General features: G+C 39.4%; 1 protein-coding gene and 1 non-coding gene across 6 annotated transcripts in view; both read right to left on the reverse strand.

The window, feature by feature from the left end:
- EYA3 (EYA transcriptional coactivator and phosphatase 3) overlaps nt 1-22,940 on the reverse strand; it is a 113,357-nt gene that overhangs the window by 16,670 nt on the left and 73,747 nt on the right. For all 5 annotated transcript variants that reach the window (XM_064363550.1, XM_012439916.3, XM_064363549.1 and 2 more), the window contains 6 exons: nt 21,446-21,629; nt 19,026-19,162; nt 13,110-13,193; nt 9,759-9,848; nt 7,127-7,185; nt 2,445-2,605 (listed from right to left, as the gene is read on the reverse strand). In XM_064363550.1, the coding sequence (XP_064219620.1) occupies nt 2,445-2,605; nt 7,127-7,185; nt 9,759-9,848; nt 13,110-13,193; nt 19,026-19,162; nt 21,446-21,629 (715 nt within the window). The remainder of the gene's footprint in view (nt 1-2,444; nt 2,606-7,126; nt 7,186-9,758; nt 9,849-13,109; nt 13,194-19,025; nt 19,163-21,445; nt 21,630-22,940) is intronic.
- On the reverse strand, nt 11,366-11,497 carry LOC135269561 (small nucleolar RNA SNORA51). The gene has a single exon (XR_010337818.1). It is a non-coding gene; the product is annotated as a small nucleolar RNA SNORA51 (small nucleolar RNA).

Genomic DNA, 22,940 nt, shown 5'->3' on the forward strand with positions numbered 1-22,940 from the left:
TGACATGAAATTCCAGTCTGAATAATTCTCCGTACTGTACTTCTGAAATAACTCCAACTGATAAGACACTAAAACACTGCCCAAGACTAGATAACTAAGCACAAAGGAGAGCTCATATGATGGGAGCCTGCTCTTAGACAACTGAGTTAAAATATTCAAACAGTAAATCTAGATCTGAATTTTCTATAGTGAAGGTTAAAAAAAAATCCAGTATTCTACTAGGAATACTCCATAAAAGCAGATGGCATTTTTGTGAGGAGAACTGGAGTATAATTCGTTTTCAGACTGATAGTTCCACAATGCAAGCCTAGAATTAGACGACTCTCTTAACATTTTGGATAAAACAAAGCAATAACAAAACCAGTACCTACGTATGATATACTCAACTAATACATGGTGTGGCGCTTTTGTTAATTCATATTGTACAAAACATATACATGGCCATTAATTTTAATCTGTTCTCCAAAGTAGGCTCAGAGGATTCTCACACAGGGTTACATCACTTTGTTCAGGAAACCAGGTCTAGGCATTGGGCAGGGAAAAGATAAGAGACTCAGGCTGTATATGAAAACTAACAAAAGAAAGGCTAATGTGTGTGAGAAAAAGACTTGGAGTTTCCAAAATAAAAAATACTGGCTTTGAATCATGAGAAGAAATAAGCAATAAAAAGGGGAATCTGAAAAATGTAAATTAGACTCCTGAAGTCTGGAAGCCCAGGACTTTTATCTGATATTAGAGAGCTGTAAATGAACAAATTGATCTTTAAAGTTCTGTTCCTACTTTCTGAACCATAGTACAAGGGCTCTTGACCTTGAATAAAATACCTCTAGGCCAGCAGTCCTCAACCTTTTCAGCACCAGGGACCAATTTCATAGAGGACAATTTTTGCATGGAAGTGGGTAGGGGCAAGGAGGTTCGAGATGAAATTGTTCCACCTCAAATCATCGGGCATTAGATTTTCATAAGGAACATGCAACTAGTTCTTTTGCATGTGCACTTCACAGTAGGGTTTGCTCTCCTATGAGAAAATAATGCCACCAGTGATTTGACAGGAGGCGGAGCTCAGGCAGTAATGCTCACTTGCTATCCCGCTCACCTCCTGCTGTGTGGCCTGGCTGCCAACAGGGTGCTGACCAGTGCCAGTCTGAGGTCTGGGAATTGGAGACCCCTGCTTTATGCAGTCTATGTAATCCCTGAATCTTTGAGTAACATTTTGTATGTACGTATATCTTTGAGGGTGATGGTTTAGTTTTAAATATTTTCTCGAAAGGGTACGTCACTAAAAAAGGAGCTGCATGAAAGTGCAATGGACCGCGGCCATGCGTGGTAGCTCACGCCTGTAATCTAAGCACTTTGGAGGCCAAGGTGGGCAGATCACTTGAGGTCGGGAATTCAAGACCAGCCTGATCAACATGGTGAAACCCCGTCTTAAAAAAATAAGGAGGGCCGGGCGCAGTGGCTCACACCTGTAATCCCAGCACTTTGGGAGGCCGAGGAGGGTGGATCACGAGGTCAAGAGATCGAGACCATCCTGGTCAACATGGTGAAACCCCGTCTCTATTAAAAATACAAAAAATTAGCTGGGCAAGGTGGCGCGTGCCTGTAATCCCAACTACTTGGGAGGCTGAGGCAGGAGAATTGCCTGAACCCAGGTGGCAGAGGTTGCGGTGAGCCGAGATCGCGCCATTGCACTCCAGCCTGGGTAACAAGAGCGAAACTCCGTCTCAAAAAAAAAAAAAAAGAAAGAAAGTGCAATGGACCAAAAAGTTAGGGAATGTGAATTTCAAACACGGTATTGTGACCATGAATAAGCTGCCCCCACTAGCCCTGTGATGGACATCACTTTTCTCAACTGCAAAATGAGGAATTTAGATTAGACTTCTGTCTCTTCTAATTCAAACAATCTATGATTAATTAATTCTAAATAATAGAATTTCAGGCATAGTGGCATCTGGCATTGGAAATATTTCTGGTCAGAAAGAATTTCCCAGGTCCTTGAAATCACAACACATTGATATTGCCAACCTACAATCCTGGACCTAGATTTCTGTCTGCAAAAACTTACTAGCTAGTTCTACTTGACTTGTCCTGACAGTTATATAAACCAGCCAAAAAAAAAAATGTGGCACCCAACTAACTAGCATTGACAGTAGTTGTGACACGTCATCAAACATAGTCTACAGAACATGTTTCCTTTAAAAAGGCATTTGTCCAAAAAGAACAAGAGAACTTTCCAAAATTAGGCTTAGAGAAGCCTGTTAGAGATGTAGAGCTTCCTCCCAAAAGGTTTCAACCAAATCTCTATTTTTTAAAATAAAGAGTTTAACATGTTACTCTGGCATAATTTATAAGCAGTTGTCAGGGGAACCCTAAGGAATCCCTGGAAAGGAAAGAAGGAAACCAGAAAGAAACAGAGAATCAGACTGGTTATATGCCACACTTACCACCCACGTTGCTTTTATGCTTATCATAGATTTCTCTCACTTTCCGGTAGCGGAAAGCTAGTTTCCTCATCCAGTCCACACCTCCCTGAACACCCACAGAGGAACCATGGCTGCCACTACCTCCTGAGCCACTGAAACCATCTGTTGAGAAACTGTAGTTGCTGCAAAGAGAGAAGATAATAAAAATTAAGATTTATACAGCATAAAGTTTTTAGTTGAGTGCTATTTGGTTGAATTCTTGGTATCTGATAAGTAAGCCCAATGGCTTTAAGGATCTTCTTCCCCTTAATCTCTGTATGTCAGAGTCTATCTTTCATTAGTTCTCTATCTCATCCTTATTACTTCTATAAAAGAAAGGATTGAGAGAGAGGGAAGGAAAGGTAGAAACAATTCAAGCACCAGCATTCCTTAGAGGTTGACTTGGGATAGGCATCTTGTTCACTAATGACAGAAAATAACCACACAGTGAAAAAAGCAGAATATAAAATTTTGTGAGTACACATACACACACAGTGATTGCAACTATGTAAAAAGCAGAAACATGAACAAATAATGAAAGGAAATAGCCTAAAATGCTAACAATGGTAAGATAATGGCAGATGTTTTCTCAAGTGATCTGCTGGCTGGTTTATGTTCATAGGTCACTGTGGTAGCTTCAAAATATGTCCACAAATTCTCTGATATTCCTCTCTTCTAATTCTGCTCCCCTTGGGTATGGACTATACTTAGAATATAAACACAAGGTGATAAAAGTGATAGTGCTAGGCTTCAGAGACTAGGCTTCTCCTGCTCTCTCTTGGAGCACTTGCTCTGGAAGAAGCCTGCTGTCCCATGAGAACATTCAAGCAGCCCCACAGAATGGCACGTGTAATGAGGAACTAAAGTCTCTGTCATCAGCCACATGTCAGAGATTGAAAGCACATTCTCCAGCTCCAGTTAAGCTTTCAGATGATTAGAGCTCTAGCCAACATCTTGATTTCAACCCCAAAAACTCTAAAACTACCCCCAGGGCTGGGTACGGTGGCTCATGCCTGTAATCTCAGCACTTTTGGAGGCCGGGGTGGGTGGATTAACTGAGGTCAGGAGTTCCAGACCAGCCTGGCCAACATGTTGAAACCCTGCCTCTACTAAAAATACAAAAAGTAGCTGGGTGTGGTGGCACATGCCTGTAGTCCCAGCTACTTGGGAGACTGAGGCAGAAGAATCACTTGAGACCGGAAGGCAGAGGTTGCAGTGAGCTGAGATCGTGCCACTGCACTCCAGCCTGGGCAACATGGCTAGGCTCTGTCTAAAAAAAAAAAAAAACTAACCCTGGCCAGGTGCAGTGGCTAGTGCCTGTAATCCCAACTATTTGGGAGGCTAAAATGGGAGGATTGCTTGAGGCCAGGAGTTTGACACCAGCCTGGGCAACATAGTGAGATCTCATCCCAAGAAAATTTTCTTTTAATTAGCTGGGCATGGTGGTATGTACCTATTGTCCTAGCTACTTGGGAAGCTGAAGCGAGAGGACCACTTGAGCCCAGGAAGCTGTAGTGAACTATGATGGCACCATTGCACTCTAGCCTGGGCAACAGGGCAGGCCCTATTTCTTTGGAAAAAAAAAAAAATGTCGGGTACGGTGGCTCACGCCTGTAATCCCAGCACTTTGGGAGGCTGAGGCAGGTGGATCACGAAGTCAAGAGATCGAGACCATCCTGGTCAACATGGTGAAACCCTGTCTCTACTAAAAATACAAAACATTAGCTGGGCATGGTGGCGCGTGCCTGTAATCCCAGCTACTCAGGAGGCTGAGGCAGGAGAATTGCCTGAACCCAGGAGGCGGAGGTTGTGGTGAGCCGAGATTGCGACATTGCACTCCAGCCTGGGTAACAAGAGCGAAACTCCGTCTCCAAAAAAAAAAAAAAAAAAAAGAACCACTTCTGTACACTTAAGAAATGATAAAGATGGTAAATTATATTTTACCTTGACAAAATAACATTTATAACAGTGAAAAAAATAAATTAATAACAGATTTTCTAGATTTAAAATCCTTTAAATAGGCCAGGTGTGGTGGCTCATGCCTGTAATCCCAGCACTTAGGGAGGCCAAGGAGGGAGGATCACTTGGGTCCAGGAGTTCAAGACCAGCCTGGGCAACACAGGGAGACTCCGCCTCTCTAAAAAATGTAAAAATTAGCAGGGTGTGGTGGAATGCGCCTGTGGGCCCAGCTAAAGGGCTGGGGTGGGAGGATCACTTGAGCCCAGGAGGTTGAGAGTACAGCAAGCTATGATCACACCACTGCACTCCAGTCTGAATGCCAGAGACCTTGTCTTAAAAGGAAAAAAAAAAGAAACTGAGTACAAGCTGGGCGTGGTGGCTCACACCTGTAATCCCAGCATTTTGAAAGGCTGAGGTGGGCGGATTGCTTAAGTTCAGGAGGTCAAGACAAACGTGGGCAACAAGGTGCGCTTGTCTCTACTAAAAATACAAAAAATTAGCCAGGAGTGGTGGTGTGTGCCTATGGTCCCAGCTATTTCAGGGGCTGAAGTGGGAGGATCACGTGGGGGAGGTGGGGGCAGAAGTTACAATCAGTCAAGATGGTGCCACTGCACTCCACCCAAAAATTAAAAAAAGATAAAAAAAGATACTGAGTACAGATTAATAAAATTAATACATTAAAATAAATAAAAAAATATTTTTAAAAAGAGAAACAAAAGAAAAAACTAGCTAGGTCACTTTTAAGTTCTTCACCTACAGAAACTATAAGAGGATGTTTCATTTTTTTGTTTTTTGTTTTTTAAGACGGAGCCTTGCTCTGTCACCTAGGTTGGAATTGCAGTTGTGTGATCTCGGCTCACTGCAACCTCTACATCCCAGGTTCAAGCAATTCTGCTGCCTCAGCCTCCTGAGTAGTTAGTACTACAGGTGCATGCCACCACACCTGGTTAATTTTTGTATTTTTAGTAGTGACGGGGTTTTGCCATGTTAGCCAGGCTGGTCTTGAACTCCTGACCTCAAGAGATTGGCCCGCCTTGGCCTCCTAAAGTGCTGGGATCACAGGCGGGAGCTACTGCGCCTGTCCATTTAACTGTGTTAAGCTACTAAACTTTGAGGTAATTTGTTGCATAGCAACAGATAATATAATTACACAACTAGGAAGGATTAACATTTCATAAGTAAAGATCTAAAAATGATTGACAGAACAACTTGGTTCAGTCAAAAGTTAAAATAGAGTCCAATATGCTAAGAGTGAGATTTTGTGCTTAAGAAAATATAGCTGCCAAGACATAATAGGTAATTACTGGTTAGCCACATGTACAAGAGAAATATAAACTGCTTCAGACCAGACTTTTCCCTAAAAAGAACAGTAAAATGTTATAATAATTGTGCCATGTGACACCACATGTACAACTAGATGCTGCACCTGAAAATGAAACTTTCCAATCTTCTCAATTCTACCTGAGTAGGTCCGTATTAAGGTGGTATGTCCAGTTCTGCTCGGTATTTTAGAATTCATGGGTAGGATGCCGAATTCTGGTGTAGTTACTGGGAAGAACATTTTACTTATAAAAAGGGATAAACATTAAAACAAACTAATATAAAAAGATGTGACAGGTTTTTTTAATAAGTCTTTAAGCTAGATAAATTTTTGGAACATTCTTTTTTTTTGAGACGGAGGTTTGCTCTTGCTTATTGCCCTGGCTGGAGTGCAATGGCACAATCTCGGCTCGTTACGACTTCCGCCTCCTGAGTTCAAGCGATTTTCCTGCCTCAGCTTCCCGAGTAGTTGGGATTACAGGCATGCACCACCATGCCCGACTAATTTTGTATTTTTAGTACAGATGGGGTTTCTCCATGTTCATCAGGCTGGTCTTGAACTCCCGACCTCAGGTGATCCACCCACCTCGGCCTCCCAAAGTGCTGGGATTGCAGGTGTCAGCCATCTTGCCTGGCCCTTTTGGAACATTCTTAGCTAGGACTACTGGGCCAGAAGAAAGAGGAATGAGGAGCCTGAGCAAGCATTTTGCCACTGAAATCTCCTTGGCTTAGCTTTCACTATAATAAAATATAGACGATTGCCTTACAGAAGATTATTACTGACACAAGCAGACTCCCATAGGTAGTTTCCTTCATGAAGTTCCAGTGTTTATTTGCAACTAAAACTACTCAGTCTGGAACCACATATTGTCCTGACTGAAAATCTGGCCAAAGAGAAATTAGTATGTCCTTTACTCTGGAATGGTTTTCCTCATCCCATCATTGCTATCTTTTTTTTTCCCTTCCCTTCGGGAGAGGTGGGTGTCTTCCTATGTTGTCCAGGCTGGTCTTGAACTCCTGGACTCAAGTGACCCTCCCGCCTTGCCCTCCCAAGGTGCTGGGATTACAGGGGTGAGCCACTGCACCTGGCTTGCTATCCTGTTCTTTTAAGTTTCTGTTCTAATGCTACTCCACTGAGAAGGCTTCTCCAATGTTGGCACCACATACTCCCTATTGCCATCAGCTTTCTTCTGATGCTTCACAGCATTTTCTATTGCCACTTTCTCACACTGTAAATCATGGTTAACAATGTTTGTTTCTATGTCCTCTAATAGGTTGTGAGTTCTTTCAGAGATATATTCTATTCATCTTTGTTTTCCTCCAAACCTAGACAGATCTTGCACATAACAGGTGTACTGGTGTTCAAGAATCACTGTGTTTATCACCTCAAATCTTGGCCATTGTCATCAGAAGCCACATCTTCCACATGTACCTGGTCACACTCCTGTTAAAAGACAAAACACACTACTTCAGTCCAGGGAGTAGAAGTGCTATTACCGTTATGACATACTATAAAAAGACCACATACAATGGCAGGATGATGAAATGCCTTATGGAATCTCTTACGTGTGATCACTCTCAAACCTCTTACTGTCTAATTTCTTTTAAGGCCTGATTCACATCCCACAGTCTTCATGAATTCTGTAACTATCCCATCCCTTATTTCTGCTCTTATCTTAATATTTCATTTCTCCAACAGCTCATGGGAATAACCACAAGCTCCCTTATACTTCAAATGTTCCTATGTCCTACACTAGACTGTAAGTCCTATTACAGTGCAGGTCTCTTGGGGCAGGAGCCACATCTCACATCTCCTTTGCATCTCTCTGATCCTTAAGTAGGTTGTGCCCAATACATTTTTAAAGACAAAGCAGATGCTGGTAGAATGTGGTATCAAATCCCAGAATGATTGAAATTTCTAACTTCAAAGTCAAGAGTTAGAAGAGGTCATCTAAGTCAATCTCCTCATGTTTTAAAAGTGAAGTGAAATGATTTTTTCAAAGTCATACATTTAGTGAGTTGTAGAAAGAGATTAGAAATAACCTAGGTCTTCTGCTTCTTTTTTTCCCCCTGCTTCTAATCCAAGGCTCTTTCCACCAAGCCCATGCTACTACTGACATAAAATGCCGCCCACTGCCTAAATGATGGATGTACTCCTCTGATACCACCTAGGGTACCTGCATCAGAATCCTCTGGGGAAGTTTTTTTAAAATGCATATTCTTGGGTCAATCCCAGACCTACTTGAATCAGAATTTCTGGGAGTGAAGTCCTAGAATCTGCACTTTAAAGAAGCTCCCCAGGTGATTCTTATGCCCCCTAAAGTTGAGAAGCACTGACCTGGGGGGCAGGAACACATTCAGGTCAAATTCTTCACAGAACTTTCAGTCCTGAGTGAGGACTATGTCTAGAAAATCATTACAAATACAATTTGGCAATAATTATTGGCATGTAGTAGGTTTTCATAAATGTTTGCTGAATAAAAACTATGATGTCCTAATTTATCAACACATGAAGTTGAGGAAAGATTAAAGCATTATGGAGTTTATACAAAAGTACTGGAGCTCAGGGCACTATTAATTTACTGAAGCATTGTCTGTTGGGTAGAACAAACATTTATTTAAAAAGAAAAAAGATTACTTTGTGTTGGCTGGGCGCAGTGGTTCACACTGGTAATCCCAGTACTTTGGGAAGCCAAGGTGGGAGGATCACTTGAGCTCAAGAGTTTGAGACCAACTTGGGCAATATAGTGCAACCCCATCTCTATTACTTAAAATAAAATAAAATAAAGATTAAAAAAAAGATTACTTTGTGTTTATAAAATGCTATCTTTTTTTTTTTTTTTAAAGACACGAGTCTCACTCTGTTGCCCAGGCTGGAGTGCAGTAGCGCAATGTTTGCTCACTGCAATCTCTACCTCCCAGGTTCAAGCAATTCTCCTGCCTCAGCCTCCCGAGTAGGTGAGATTACAGGCATGTGCCACCATACCCGACTAATTTTTATATTTTTGGTAGAGATGGGGTTTTACCATGGTGCCCATACTGGTCTGGAACTCCTGACCTCAAGTGATCTGCCCGCCTCAGTCTCCCAAAGTGTTGGGATTACAGGCATGAGCCAATGCGCCCAGCCTATAAAATCCTATCTTATTTTACTTTAAAATTTTCACGATTTTCAAAACTAGGTAATATACATCTAGTACACAGCTCAAAATTCAAAGGACGTGAAATAAAAAGGGTGCTCCCTCCCACCTTTATGTCCCAGCAGCTTATTCCTCTCCATAGATGGTAATAACTGTTGGTAGTTTCCTGTGTAGGATGACTGCTTAACTGAGGCCCAGAACAGGAACATAACTTTCTCCATGTGAGATTCACATTCTGGTATTCTGACTCCCTGTCCTGTGCTCCTTCCACTATACCATGTTCACCTCAAAGGTGAACTCAAAATATCAAAGCTAAAAAATTTCACCATGAAGCTCTTAGTGTTTCCTGGTTTTTCTGGCACCTAACTATAACATTATTCTGAATATCAAGGTTAACCTATATATGAACACTAAACATGTAAAAATATGATGGGTTAGAGTAACCATTTATAGATCTGACAAATCAGGACACTATCCTTTAAGAATGTAAAATTGAAGAAAAGTCAAAATATAATTGAGAGTGCAAATAATCAAATTCACTTTATATATATTATTTAATAAGATTATTAAGTTAGAATATTGGTTTATATGCCAGTGTTTTGCCTGATGGGTTGGTCTTTCCCCAGTGCTAGATCACCTCCAAATAAGCTAATAAAAATCAAATTTTTGAGTCAATAAAATTGAAGGTTGGAATCAAAACTGTGGTAACCCAACCAAAGCAACTATTTCTCTAAGACTATGTATGTATGCCTTAGTGGCCAGCTGGCCTCTCCATATCCACCCTATCTAACCACATATCTTCTAAATATAACAGGCAAAGGCTCCAAAGTTACTGAACAAAATGTCTCACTGAAGCACAGAAACAATTTAAAATGCTTACCTCTAAGTCATTGAAAAATAGATGAGTATCAGCCACTTCAAAAATCATTTCTTCCATTGTTAAACCTGAGCCAATCACTACTGTTGGGTCCTAAAAGACAATAAGAAAAAATCAGCTTGATTTGTCAGTCACAGTCCTGATTCTAATCTTCAAATTTCAAAATATTTTAGGTCAAGGCCAAAACACATGAGCCCCCAACTGTGCTTCAACTATCATTGATGCGATTTCATTCACAGTTATGAGAATCCAGAATTGTAAAATAGAGAAGATATGGACAGTTAAACATTTCAGGACTTTATTTTCTAGAAATTTGTAGTTTCATACAGATAAATAAGGACAGAAAATATATTTTTTAAAATATACAATGCTGGCCAGGCAAGGCAGCTAACTCACACCTGTAATCTCAGCACTTTGGGAGGTGGAGGCAGGAAGGCTGCTTAGGGCCAGGAGTTCTAGACTAGCCAGGGCAATAAAACAAGACCCCTGTCTCCATAAAAAATAAAATTCGGGCAAGTATAGTGGCTCACGCCTGTAATTCCAGAACTTTGGGAATCTGAGGCAGGTGGGTGGCTTGAGCCTAGGGGTTTGAGACTAGCCTGGGCAACATGGTAAAATCTTGTCTCTACAAAAAACACAAAAATAGCTGGGCATGGTGGTGCACACCTGTAATCCCAGGTACATGGTGGTGTACACCTGCAGTCCAAGGTTGAGGTGGGAGAATCACTTGAACCCAGGAAGTGGAGGCTGCGGTAAGCTGAGATCACACCACTGCACCCTAGCCCGGGCAACAGAATGAGACCGTGTGTGTGTGTGTGTGTGTGTGTGTGTGTGTGTGTGTGTGTGTGTATGTGTGTATTTATACATACATATTACATATATATAGAATTTATATAAATTACATATTATATATTTATGTAAAATATATTTATGTATATAATACATAATATATGTAAAATATACCGTATAATACATATGTATGTAATTTATATAAATATATAATTTATATAAATTATATCATATATGTAAATATAGTCACATATTATTTTAATATATGTTATATAATAACATATATGTTATATAATTATATATATATATGTTATATATTATATATATTGTATTTTTACATTGTGGTCTTCTGACTCCCAGTCTTATGCTCTTCCTATTATACCTTCTTCACCTCAAAGGTGAACTTAAATGTCAAAGCCAAAAATTTTACCATGAAGCCTAGTGTTTGTTTATAAGGTAAAAAAAAAAAAAGTTTTCATAAAATAATATTATGTGTAAATGTAAATATATAAATTTTTTTTTTTTTGAGACAGTGTCTTGCTCACCTGACTGGAATGCAGTGGCACCGCAACCTCTGCCTCCTGGATTCAAGAGATTCTTCTGCCTCAGCCTCCCAAGTAGCTGGGATTACAGGCACACATCATCACGCCCAGCAAATTTTTTGTATTTTTAGTAGAGATGGGGTTTCACCATGTTAGCCAGGATAGACTTCATCTCTGGACCTTGTGATCTGCCCGCCTCGGCCTCCCAAAGTGCTGGGATTACAGGCATGAGCCACCGTGCCCGGGGTAAATATATAAAATTTTGTGTTTTTTTTTTTTCTATGTTCCCCCATTCACAATACAGACTAGATACAGGGCCTGAGCTGAGGCGTATATGGAGTAGGTTTACTCTACCTCCTCTTTCTATACAGTCTGTGTAAGAACACAGCCTGTGGTAAGCATCAGGAGGCTAATACATAAAATTTTCATACACACTTTGGGATTACAGGCGAGATCAATCATGCCTTATTTTATATATATATATATTTTTTTATACATATATATATATTTTAAATTTTATATATTTTTACAATCAGTTTAGTTATATAGCTTATGTGCTTATGTGAGCATGCCAGACTAGACACTAACAGCCTGTAGAAAATACTAACAGAGGCTGGGTATAGCAGCTCATGCCTATCATCACAGCACTTTGGGAGGCTGAGGCAGGAGAATCACCTGAGCCTCAGATTTCAAGACTAAACTGGGCAACACAGTGAGATCCATCTCTTAAAAAATAAAACAAAATTAGCCAGGTATGGAGGCATGTGCCTGTAGTTCCAGATACTTGGGGGGCTGAGGCAGGAGGATTCCTTTAGCCTAGGATGTCGAAGCTGCAGTGAGCTGTATTTGTTTCACTGCACTCCAGCCTGCATGACAGAGCGAGACATTATCTCAGGAGAACAAAAAGAAAAACTTCCTGGCTGGGCACAGTGGCTCACGCCTGTAATCCCAGCACTTTGGAAGGCAGAGCTGGGCGGATCGCTTGAGGCCGGGAGTTCGAGTCCAGGCAGGCCAACATAGTGAAACCCCGTCTCTACTGAAACAAAAATTAGCCAGGCAGGTGGTGGGCACCTGTAATCCCAGCTGACTGCTTGGGAAGCTGAGGCAGGAGAATCATTTGAACCCAATGGCAGAGGTTGCAGTGAGCAGAGATCATGCCATTGCACTCTAGCCTGGGCGACAAGAGCAAGACTCCATCTCAATAAATAAATAAATTAATTAATTAATTAAAAAAAAAAAAAAAAAAACTCTCCTAACAAAAACATTAGTAACAATATGAAATAACTGGAAGTAATAGGACAGGCAAGAAAGGCAGATATTTTTATTTTTTGAGATGGGGTCTCGCTAAGTTGCTCAAGCTGGATTTGAACACCTGGACTCAAGCAATCTTCCCACTGCAGCCTCCTGGGTAGTTGAGACTACAGGTGCATGCCACTGCATCTGGCTAGAGGCAGATATTTTTATAAAATTTATTCACAGAAACTGAAAAATATGAGCTAGGAGGTAATTTAGTGTAGAAATACATAGCCTAATTGTCTTAAAACAGCCCATCCTGTTAAAACTGCTATGTAGATATAACAAGTTTTGTTTAGAGTATTTAGTTTAAAAAGACATGTAATCTATTTTAGAAAGATATTTTACCTATATATTTTATTTAAATATCTGGCATATATTTGGCTAAATAAAATGCTCAGTTTGGGCTGTTAAAAGTGTGTTAAGGAATAAGATATCAGCCTCTGGAATTTATTAATAAAATTCTTGAGACTCTGCTCTGTTTTGAGCCTCATTTCTATACTTTAATCTTTATAAAATGCCATTCTCCTACAACTTCACCTTTCAGCACTGGTTCTAGTAGTTTCTAGCTTTACCATCAATTCTGCCTATGTAGCCTGCCTAATACAAGCTATTTGCAAGCCATTTGTTGAAGTTTTACATAGAAAGTGAAAAGCCAGCCAATAGGGGTAGCAGAGAAATAGTTATGTGTCAGAAGAGGGAGAGTTACAACAAAGAAGGCTCAAATTACCTTTCCATATTTCTGGGCATAAGAGCCAGTAAGAAGTGAGTGGAAGATGATGATGGTTTCATCCAAGTCCCATAGAAATACCCGCTGAGGAAAGAAAATAGAAAAAATGAGTGTATTTTCCAATTACAATAAATGAAACTATAAATCGGTAACAGAAAGAAAACTGGGAAATTCACAAATATGTAGAAATTAAACGATACAACCTTAAACAACCAATGGGTCAAAGAAGAAATCATAAGTGAAATTAGAATATACCTTGAGGTGAATGAAAACAGAAATAAAACATTAAATTTGTGGAATACAGTGAAAGCAGTGCTAAGAAGAAAAATTATAACTGTATTATACATATATATATTTTATACATACATTAAAAAAGACAAATGATCTCAAATCTATGGCCTAACTGCATATCTTAAGGAACTAGAAAAAGAGCAAAATAAACATAAAGCTAGCAGTAGGAATGAATTAACAATGCTAGCTCAGAGATAAATAAGAGAGACTACAAAAACAACAGAGAAAAATCAATGCAACAAAAAGTTGGTTCTTTAAAAGTATCTATAAAATTGACAACCTTTAAAAAAAATTGACAACCTTTTAGACAAGACTGACTAAGGAAAATATAAAGAAGATTCAAATGACTAAAATCAGAAATGAAAGTGGGGTCATCACTACCAATTTTACAGAAATAAGAATTACAAGAGAATACTAGAATACAAGAGAATATTATGCCAAATGATTGGATAACCCAGATGAAATGGTCAAACTCCTAGAAATACACAGCATAAAGTACCAAAACTGTCTCAAGAAGGAATAAAAAATCTGGTAAGAACTATAACTAGTAAAGAGATTGAATGCATAACTAAAAATATCTCAACAAAGAAAAGCCCAGGACAAGAAGGTTTAGTGAGTTCTACCAAACATTTAAAGAATTAACACGTATCCTTCTTAAACTCTTACAAAAAATGGAAGAAGAGGGAACACTTCCTGATTAATGCAATTAGGCCAACATCATCCTGACACCAAAGTCAGACTAAGGCACTGTAAGAAAACTATAGACCAATATTGCTTATGAAACAATACAAAAATACTCAGCAGGCCAGGCACAGTGGCTCACACCTGTAATCCTAGTACTTTGAGAGGCCGAGGCAGGCAGATCGCTTGAGCCCAGGAATTTGAGACAGGCCTGTGTAACATGGTGAAACACCGTCTCTACAAAAAACACAAAAATTACCCAGTTGTGGTGGTACATGCCTACAGTCTCAGATACTTAGGAGGCTGAGGGAGGATCACTTGGGCCTGGGAAGTCAAGGATGCAGTGAGCAGGTATCATACCACTGCACTCTAGTCTGGGGCAACAAAGTGAGACCCTGTCTCAAAAAAAAAGCCCTTAAAAACCAAAAAAACCCACACGTCTACAAAACTAAACAAAATTGAGGTAAACCAAATTCAGCAGCATATTAAAAGAATTAAACATCATGGCCGGGCATGGTGGTTCATGCCTGTAATACCAGCACCTTGGGAGGCCGAGGCAGGTGGATCACCTGAGGTCAGGGGTTCAAGACCAACCTGGCCAACATGGTGAAACCTCGTCTCTACTAAAAATACAAAAATTAGCCAGGTATGGTGGCGCACACCTGTAGTCCTAGCTACTCGGGAGACTAAGGCAGGAGAATCGCTTGAACATGGGAGGCAGAGGTTGCAGTGAGCCGAGATCAGCTGTATTCCAGCATAAGCAACAGAACAAGATTCTGTCTCAAAAAAAGAAAAAAGAATTAAACATCATAACCAAGTGGGATTAGCTCCCAGGACATATGGATATAAGGATGGTTCCTTCAATATAAAAAAAAATTAATTAGGAGTGTAAAAGGCTGATTGGAAAAAAAATTACACAAAGTAATGCATCACATTAATAGAACAGAGGGGCAAAAAACTACACAATAATCTCAATTGACACAGAAAATGCATTTGGCAACATTCAACACCCTTTCTATTCCTAGTTTATTTTCAATAAACTAGGGATAGAAGGGAATGTCATTAATATGATAAAGACCATATATAAAAAATCCGTGACTAGTATCATACCTAGTGGTAAAGGACTGAAAGTTTAACTCCTGAGATCAGGAATAAGACAAGGATGACTGTTCTTGCCACTTCTATTCAACATAGTACTAGAAGTTCTAGCCAGAGAGATTTGGCAAGAAAGGGGAAAAAGACATCCAATTTGGAAAGGAAGAAGCAAAATTATCTGTTTGCAGATGAAATAATCTTTTTGTTTGAGTCAGGGTGTCACTGTCACCCAGGCTGAAGTGTAGTGGCACAATCTGGGCTCACTGCAATCTCCACCTCCTGAGTTCAAGCAATTCTCCTGCTTCAGCCTCCCAAATAGCTGAGATTACAGGTGTGTGCCACCATGCCCAACTAATTTTTTTTTAATTTTTGTATTTTCAGTAGAGACAGAGTTTTGCCATGTTGGCCAGGCTGGTCTCAAACTCCTGACCTCAGGTGATCTGCCCACCTTGGCCTTCCAATCATGGCTGGGATTACAGGCATTAGCCACCACACCTGGCTGATGTGATCTTATATGTAGAAAACCTTAAAAAATCCAGAAGAAATTGTTAAAGCTAATAAATAAACTCAGAAATCAGCTGTATTTCTATATACTTGCAATGAGTAATTTAAAAAAGATATTTAAAAAACAATTCCATTTGTGATAGCATTAAAGAAGGAATAAATTTAACCAAGGAGGCAAAAGACACACACTGAAAACTATAAGACTGCTGAGAAAATTAAAGACATAGCTAAATAAATGGAAAGACATCCACGTTCATGGATTAGAAAACTTAATATTGTTAAGATGACAATACTACCCAAACCAATCTGCAAATTCAATGCAATCCCTATCAAAATCCCAATCGTTTTTTTAAAAAATACAAAATTGCATTCTAAAATTCTTATGAAATCTCAAGAAACCCCAAATAGCCAAAACTATTTTGAAACAGAACAAAATTGAAGGATTCACACTTCCTGATTTCAAAACTTACAGTAACCAGTGTAGTACTAGCATAAGGACATATAGACAAATGGAATAAACTGAGAGTCCAGAAATAGTCTTATAAATATGATCAATGTTTCTTTTTTCTTTTAGTTTTTACCTTCTTTTAGTATCACCCACAGTCAACACCATAAATTAATTTTTCATAGGATGCCAAAACCATTCAATAAGGCAAGTCTTTTAAACAAACAGTGCTGGGAAAACTGGATATCCATACACAAAATAATGAAGTTAGACCATTATCTTACACCATATACAAAATTAACTCAAAATAGAGAACAACTTAAATTTAAAAGCTAAACAATAAAAATCTCAGAAAAAAACATAAAAATCTTCATAACCTTGTATTCTTAAGTATTAACCAAGAAAACAAAACAAAACAAAAAGAAACAACAAGTATTACACCAAAAGCACAGCAGTAATAGAAATCAGACTCCCTAAACATTAAAAATTTTTGTGCTTCAAAGGACAGTATTTAGAGAGTGAAAAGCTGACATAAGAATGACAGAAAATATTTGAAGATTATATATCTGATTAATATAAGGGCTTAATAATCTAGAATAATAGTCTAGAATATTAATAATATAGAATATATAAAGAACTCCTACAACTCAACAATGAAAAACCAAACAACCCAGTTTAAAAATGGGCAAAGCACCAGGCACGGTGGCTCATACCTGTATCCAGGAGATCGAGACCATCTGGACCAACAAGGTAAAACCCTGTCTCCACTAAAAATAACAAAAATTAGCTAGTGTGGTGGCATGTGCCTGTAATTCCAGCACTTTGGGAGGCTCAGGCAGGTGGATCACCTGAGGTCAGGAGTTTAAAGACTAGCCTGGCCAACAGGGTGAAATCCCGTCTCTACTAAAATTACAAAAATCAGCTTGGTGTGGTGACATGCGCCTGTAATTCCAGCTACTTGGGAGGCTGAGGCACAAGAATCGCTTGAATCTGAGAGGTGGAGGTTGCAGTGAGCCAAGATCATGCCACTGTACTAGGGAAATGCAAATCAAAGACTCCATCTCAAAAAAAACACACACACACACACGCAAAAAAAAAAACACAGTAAGATACCACTTCACATCCATTAGAATAGCTATTATCAAAAAAAACGGGAAATAATGAGTGTTGGTGAGGATGTGGACAAACTAGAACCTTTATATATTGCTGGTGAGAGTATAAAACCATGCAGCCACAGTGGTAAAATATGGCATATACATATAATAAAATATTCAGGCCAGGCGTGGTAGCTCACGCCTGTAATCCCAACACTTTGGGAAGCTGAGGTGGGTGGATCACGAGGTCAGAAGATCGAGACCATCCAGGCCAACAAGGTAAAACCCTGTCTCCACTAAAAATAACAAAAATTAGCTAGTGTGGTGGTATGTGCCTGTAATTCCAGCTATTTGGGAGGCTGAGGCAGGAGAATTGCTTGAACCTGGGAGGCGGAGATTGCAGTGAGCCAAGATTGCGCCACTGAACTTCAGCCTGGTGACAGAGCTTGACTACGTCTCAAATAAAATAAAATAAAATATTCAGACATAAAAAAGAATGAAATTCTGTTATGTGCTACATGGATGAACCATAAAAACATATGGTAAATGGAATAAGTCTGGCACAAAAGGACAAATTTTCTATGATTCCACTTATATATGAGATATCTGGAATAGGCAAAGTCACAGACAGAAAGCAGAACAGAAGTTACCAGAGGTTAGAAGAAGGGGAGAATGGGGAGTTATTGCTTAATGGGTACAGAGTTTTCATTTGGAATTATGAAAAAGTTATAGAAATATACAGTGGTGATGTTATACAATATTATGAATGCAGAATGGCACTAAATTGTATACTTAAAAATGTCTAAAATGGTAATTTTATGCGTATTTTAGACAATTAAAGAATGAGTTCTCAGTTTTTCCTAAGAAATATATCAGAAATTTATTTTTCTTCTTCACTCCAAACCTCTGAAAAAACAGGAAGAGAGGCTTCAAATACAGCCTCAGTTCACCTATGTCTTAAGAACCTTATCTATGGACTCACTGTTAAACATATATTTCCCCTCATTAAATAACAGCACTATAGAAAAATAGAAAACAAAAAGATAATAGAAAAACTCCACTATTTTTAGCACTCTACAAGTCCTTCTGGTCTTTAATAATGAAGTCAAATGTATGTCCATAATAAACCCATATAGTACTATATCACAGAATAAATCAGTGCCAGTCTCATTAATAAGTTACCAGATCTGTTTGTGTCTTAGAGAAACTTAGCTAAAAGCACTCTAGTCCTTTTCCTTTTAATTTTCTTTTCCTCTTTTCTTTTTAAGACAGAGTCTCACTCTGTTGCCCAGGCTGGAGTGCAGTGGCCTGATCATACTTCACTGCAGCTTCAACCTGCCAGGCTCAAGTTATCTTCCCAAGTAGGTGGGACTATAGGTCTGCAGCTAATTTTTGTTATTTTTTTTTTTTAAGAGATGAGGTCTCACTATGTTGCCTAGGCTAGTCTCAAACTCCTGGCCTCAAGCAATCCTCCCACCCTGGCCTCCCAAAGTGCTGGGATTAGAAGTGTGAGCCACCGCACCTAACCCTTTAAAAATTTTAAATAGAGAATAGTGTGACATTACTTGTAACTCCCTCTATTTTCTGAATATAATGAATTGTTTCTGTTCTCCTCTGAAATACACAGAATAATTTGTTTTTTTAACGTTTTTCTTTTTACTCAGCCAATTCAGTTTATTCTCCTCAGGAATTAAAGGGCATGCAACATAGTCCACATTATCTTTGTGAGCTTCAAAAACATCCTTGATAAACTTAAGAAGTGAAAAAAAAACAAAGTAGGCAACTCAAATGGGTTTATTCTCATACTTCCAATTCACTGTCTTGGGAAGAAGTGGCATCAGCTTTCCTTTTGCCCCGGTTCTTGCTAGTCATGTTTTTCCTGGACTGATCATCAGCATCTTTACTTGTAGTCTGGGACAAAGATGGGCTTGTAGAAGGGTCTCCTGGAAAGGAAAAGTGAGACATATGTTGTCAGTAGTCACGGGCTATAAGAATCAGAGCAGGAAGAGGGTTAGCAGACTCTCTGTCCTTGTGAGTCATAAGGCAGGGATAAAGGTTGCAAAGCTAAACCTTACATAAGAAATTAGGAAATGTACATCTAGGCATTGAGCATCAGCACTGGCTAACATCAGAAATTATAACCAGACTTTATATCCTTCCCCCATGATGGAAGAAAATATCAATCAAGTTGTTTTGCCAAGAAAAAGCTGAACCTGAATCTTCATGGTCAAACTTCTAGATCAGAGTTTCTGACCCTGGCACAACTGACATTTTGGACTAGATAATTAATTGTTTTGGAGGCATGTCTCGTGCATTGTAGGATGTTTGGTTAAGCAGTATCCTTAGCATATACCCACTAGATGCCAGTAGCACGCCCCCACCTAGTGTAACAACCAAAAATGCTTCCACACATTGCCAATCTCCAGTTGAAAACAACTGTTCATTCACCAATTTACAATAAAATAGAGAAGGCAGCAGGACACGTTAAACCACCTTATGCGAATATAACTGTCAAAATTCAGACTGGGAAACAGTATGGGATAAACTCTCCAGTTTCTTCAACAAACAAGCTATGAGGGGGAGAAAAAGAGATGAGAGATTCATAGGTTAAAAGAGAAATCAAAATACCCATAACTACCAATCACAATTTATGGGCCTTATTTAAATCCTAATTTCCCCACCCTCAAATTTTCAATTTATTTATTATTTCTATTTACTAATGAGATAAAAACTGTATATACTTTACATTGTTTTGAAATACGTATATACTGTGGAATGGCTTCAATCCTGATTAAACAAAAAGAGAAAACTCATAACACTTATGAGAAAGCTAGAAGTATAAATACATTTTGGTACTTGATGATATTAAAAAATTAAGACATTATTAGTATTGAACTTTTAAAGATGGGATAATGCCATTGTGGGTAAGTTAACGAGTACCTATTCACCTTTTAGAGAACAATGCCTGGAATCTGGGGAGGGAACTAGATGATGTATAGCTAAAACAAAATTGCCTATAAGTTGATAATTGTTGAAGATGAATGATGGATATGTAAGCGTTCATCACATTAGCCTTGCAACTTTCCTCTTTGTTTGAAATTCTCCATTATTTAAAAGTTAAAATTGTTATGAAAAACAAAGGTATTTAGAAAAATGGCTTTAAAACCTTTGTTTTTAATCAACACTAGCAACCACTTATCAGACTGGTAGGGTGAACCGCATAGAAAACTGTTCACTTGTTACATAGCACTGTTTCTAAACATGCATCAGTGCCAATGATAAACAGTGCTTTCCTTGAGCTACATGATGGGAAAACTAACAACCAATTTTTTTGAGACAGAGTCTCACTATGTTGCCCAGGCTGGAGCACTGTGGTGCAATCTCAGCTCACTGCAGCCTCTGCCTCCTAGGTTCAAGTGATTCTTCTGCCTCAGCCTCCTGAGTAGCTGGGACTACATGTACGCACCACTACACTCAGCTAATTTTTGTATTTTTAGTAGAGAGGGGGTTTCATCATGTTGGCCAGAATGGTCTCGATCCCCTGACCTCATGATCCACCTGCCTTGGCCTCCCAAAGTGTTGGGATTACAGGTGTAAGCTACCGTGCCCAGCCGCTAACAACCAAATTTTCATTAAATATATAGATAAATAAAAAGTGTGTGTGTGTATATATATATGTTTATTAAATGTGTCTAAGCTTTTACGTCAAAGGTTTTTAAGTTGGACATTGTAACTCATTGATACATTTCAGAGCTGTGAACCTCCTGAAACTGTAGGTTAAATTTTATGTATTTCTCTGAGAGAAAAGGACCATGCTTTCCTTAGAATCTTAAAGGGATCCAGGATATAGAAAGAACTATGGCTCTGAGGCCTTAGCAGCAGTTCAAAACCTGCACAGAGAAAAACTGGAGTCCTTCAACTTTTACAAAATATTACAACATGCTGAAGCTCCCTGTGACAAGTGGGTTAAAGCTACAGGGAAAGCAGAGTAAGAATCAGAAATGGTCTTTTAGTTCTTGATACTTTTCTGTTCTGTTCTCAGCATCAGGTATACATTCGGCCTACCCGCAGACTGCTTCCAATATTTAAATACTCCTCACCTGAGAGGGAAAGCCAACGGTATGGTAACAATGACTTAAGCCAGAGCAAAACTGCTTACCATTGCCTAAAAGTACCTGTCGAATGAAGTGACCTTAAGCCAAAGTTTTCAGAGCTGCAGTGCTTACCAGAGGAAAGTCTCTGTGCTGCAGGTGCAGGCACCGTGACACTAGGCTTCTCCGACTGGTATGTGGTCGCTGCTAATGTGGTGCCCTCGGCATCACTGTTAGTCTGACCTGTGACTCCAAAATTGGAGCTAGGGTAGCAGGCCTGGTACTGATTCTGACCAAGAATAGTATAGGTGGGATAATCCTGCAGGCCAAAGGAAATAAGAAAACAAGACTCATATAGCATACATTAATCTCAACACAAGAGGCTTTCTTCTCCCTGTTATTCATAATTATTTTCCTGAAACATTAATTTGGCTTCTCATTTACCTATCTGACAGTCTCTAATCTAAATCAATGGTTTTCAAAATGCATTCTGTGGCAACCTAAAAGTCAAGAGATATCCCAGGAGCAGTCTTTGGGATAAGGAGAACGCTGAGAGCAAAGGATCCTCTGTATTTTCATAAACATATACATGATGTCCCTTTTTCTACTCCAACAGCCTCTTCCCCCAATTTTATGTACCAAATTTTTGCACAGAATTTGAAGGAAACATTCTACTCTATTTTTTTTTTTTTTTGAGATGGAGTCTTGCTCTGTCGCCCAGGCTTGTGAGCAGTAGCATGATCTTGGCTCATGCAACCTCCTCCTCTCAGGTTCAAGCTATTCTTCTGCCTCAGCCTCCCAAATAGCTGGGACTACAGGTGTGCGCCACTATGCCTGGCTAATTTTTTTTGTGTTTTTATTAGAGATGGAGTTTCACCATGTTGGCCAGGCTGGTCTCCATCTCCTGACCTCATGATCCGCCCACCTTGGCCTCCCAAAGCACTGGGATTACAGGCATGAGCCACCACACCCAGTGATTCTACTCTTTAAGAGGTTTACAAACTTGCACTAGATAATAGCTCATCTAAGGACAACAAAAAAATTAAACTTAAGCAAACAAGAAAAGCACATATGCTACATTAAAGTGTCTTAATTTAAAAACTGATCATTGGCTGGGTGCAGTGGCTCATGCCTGTAATCCCGGCACTTTAGGAGGCCGAGGTGGGTGGATTACTTGAGGTCAGGAGTTCTAGACTGGTCTGGTCAATATGGCGAAACCCTGTCTCTACTAAAAATATAAAAATTAGCTGGGTGTGGTGGCACATGCCTGTAATCCTAGCTACTTGGGAAACTAAGGCATGAGAATCATTTGAACCTGGGAAGTGGAGGGTGCACTAAGCCGAGATTGCACCACTGCACCCTAGCCTGGGTGACAGAGTGAGACCCTGTCTCAAAATAAAACAAAAAAAACCCCTGATTATCTACCTAAAACAATCAAGTTTTCTTTAAAAATAGTTTCCCGGCTGAGCACGGTGCCTCACGCCTATAATCCCAGCACTTTCGGAGGCTGAGGTGGGAGGATTGCATGAGCTTGGGAGTTCGAGACCAGCCTGGGCAAAATAGTGAGACCTTCTCTCTACTAAAAATATTAAAAAAAAAAAAAAAAAAAAAAAAAGCCAGGCATGGTGAT

The sequence above is a fragment of the Aotus nancymaae genome, unplaced genomic scaffold (assembly GCF_030222135.1).
Source record: "Aotus nancymaae isolate 86718 unplaced genomic scaffold, 86718_ANA_hifiasm-v0.15.2.pri h1tg000053l, whole genome shotgun sequence".
Lineage (NCBI taxonomy): Eukaryota > Metazoa > Chordata > Mammalia > Primates > Aotidae > Aotus > Aotus nancymaae.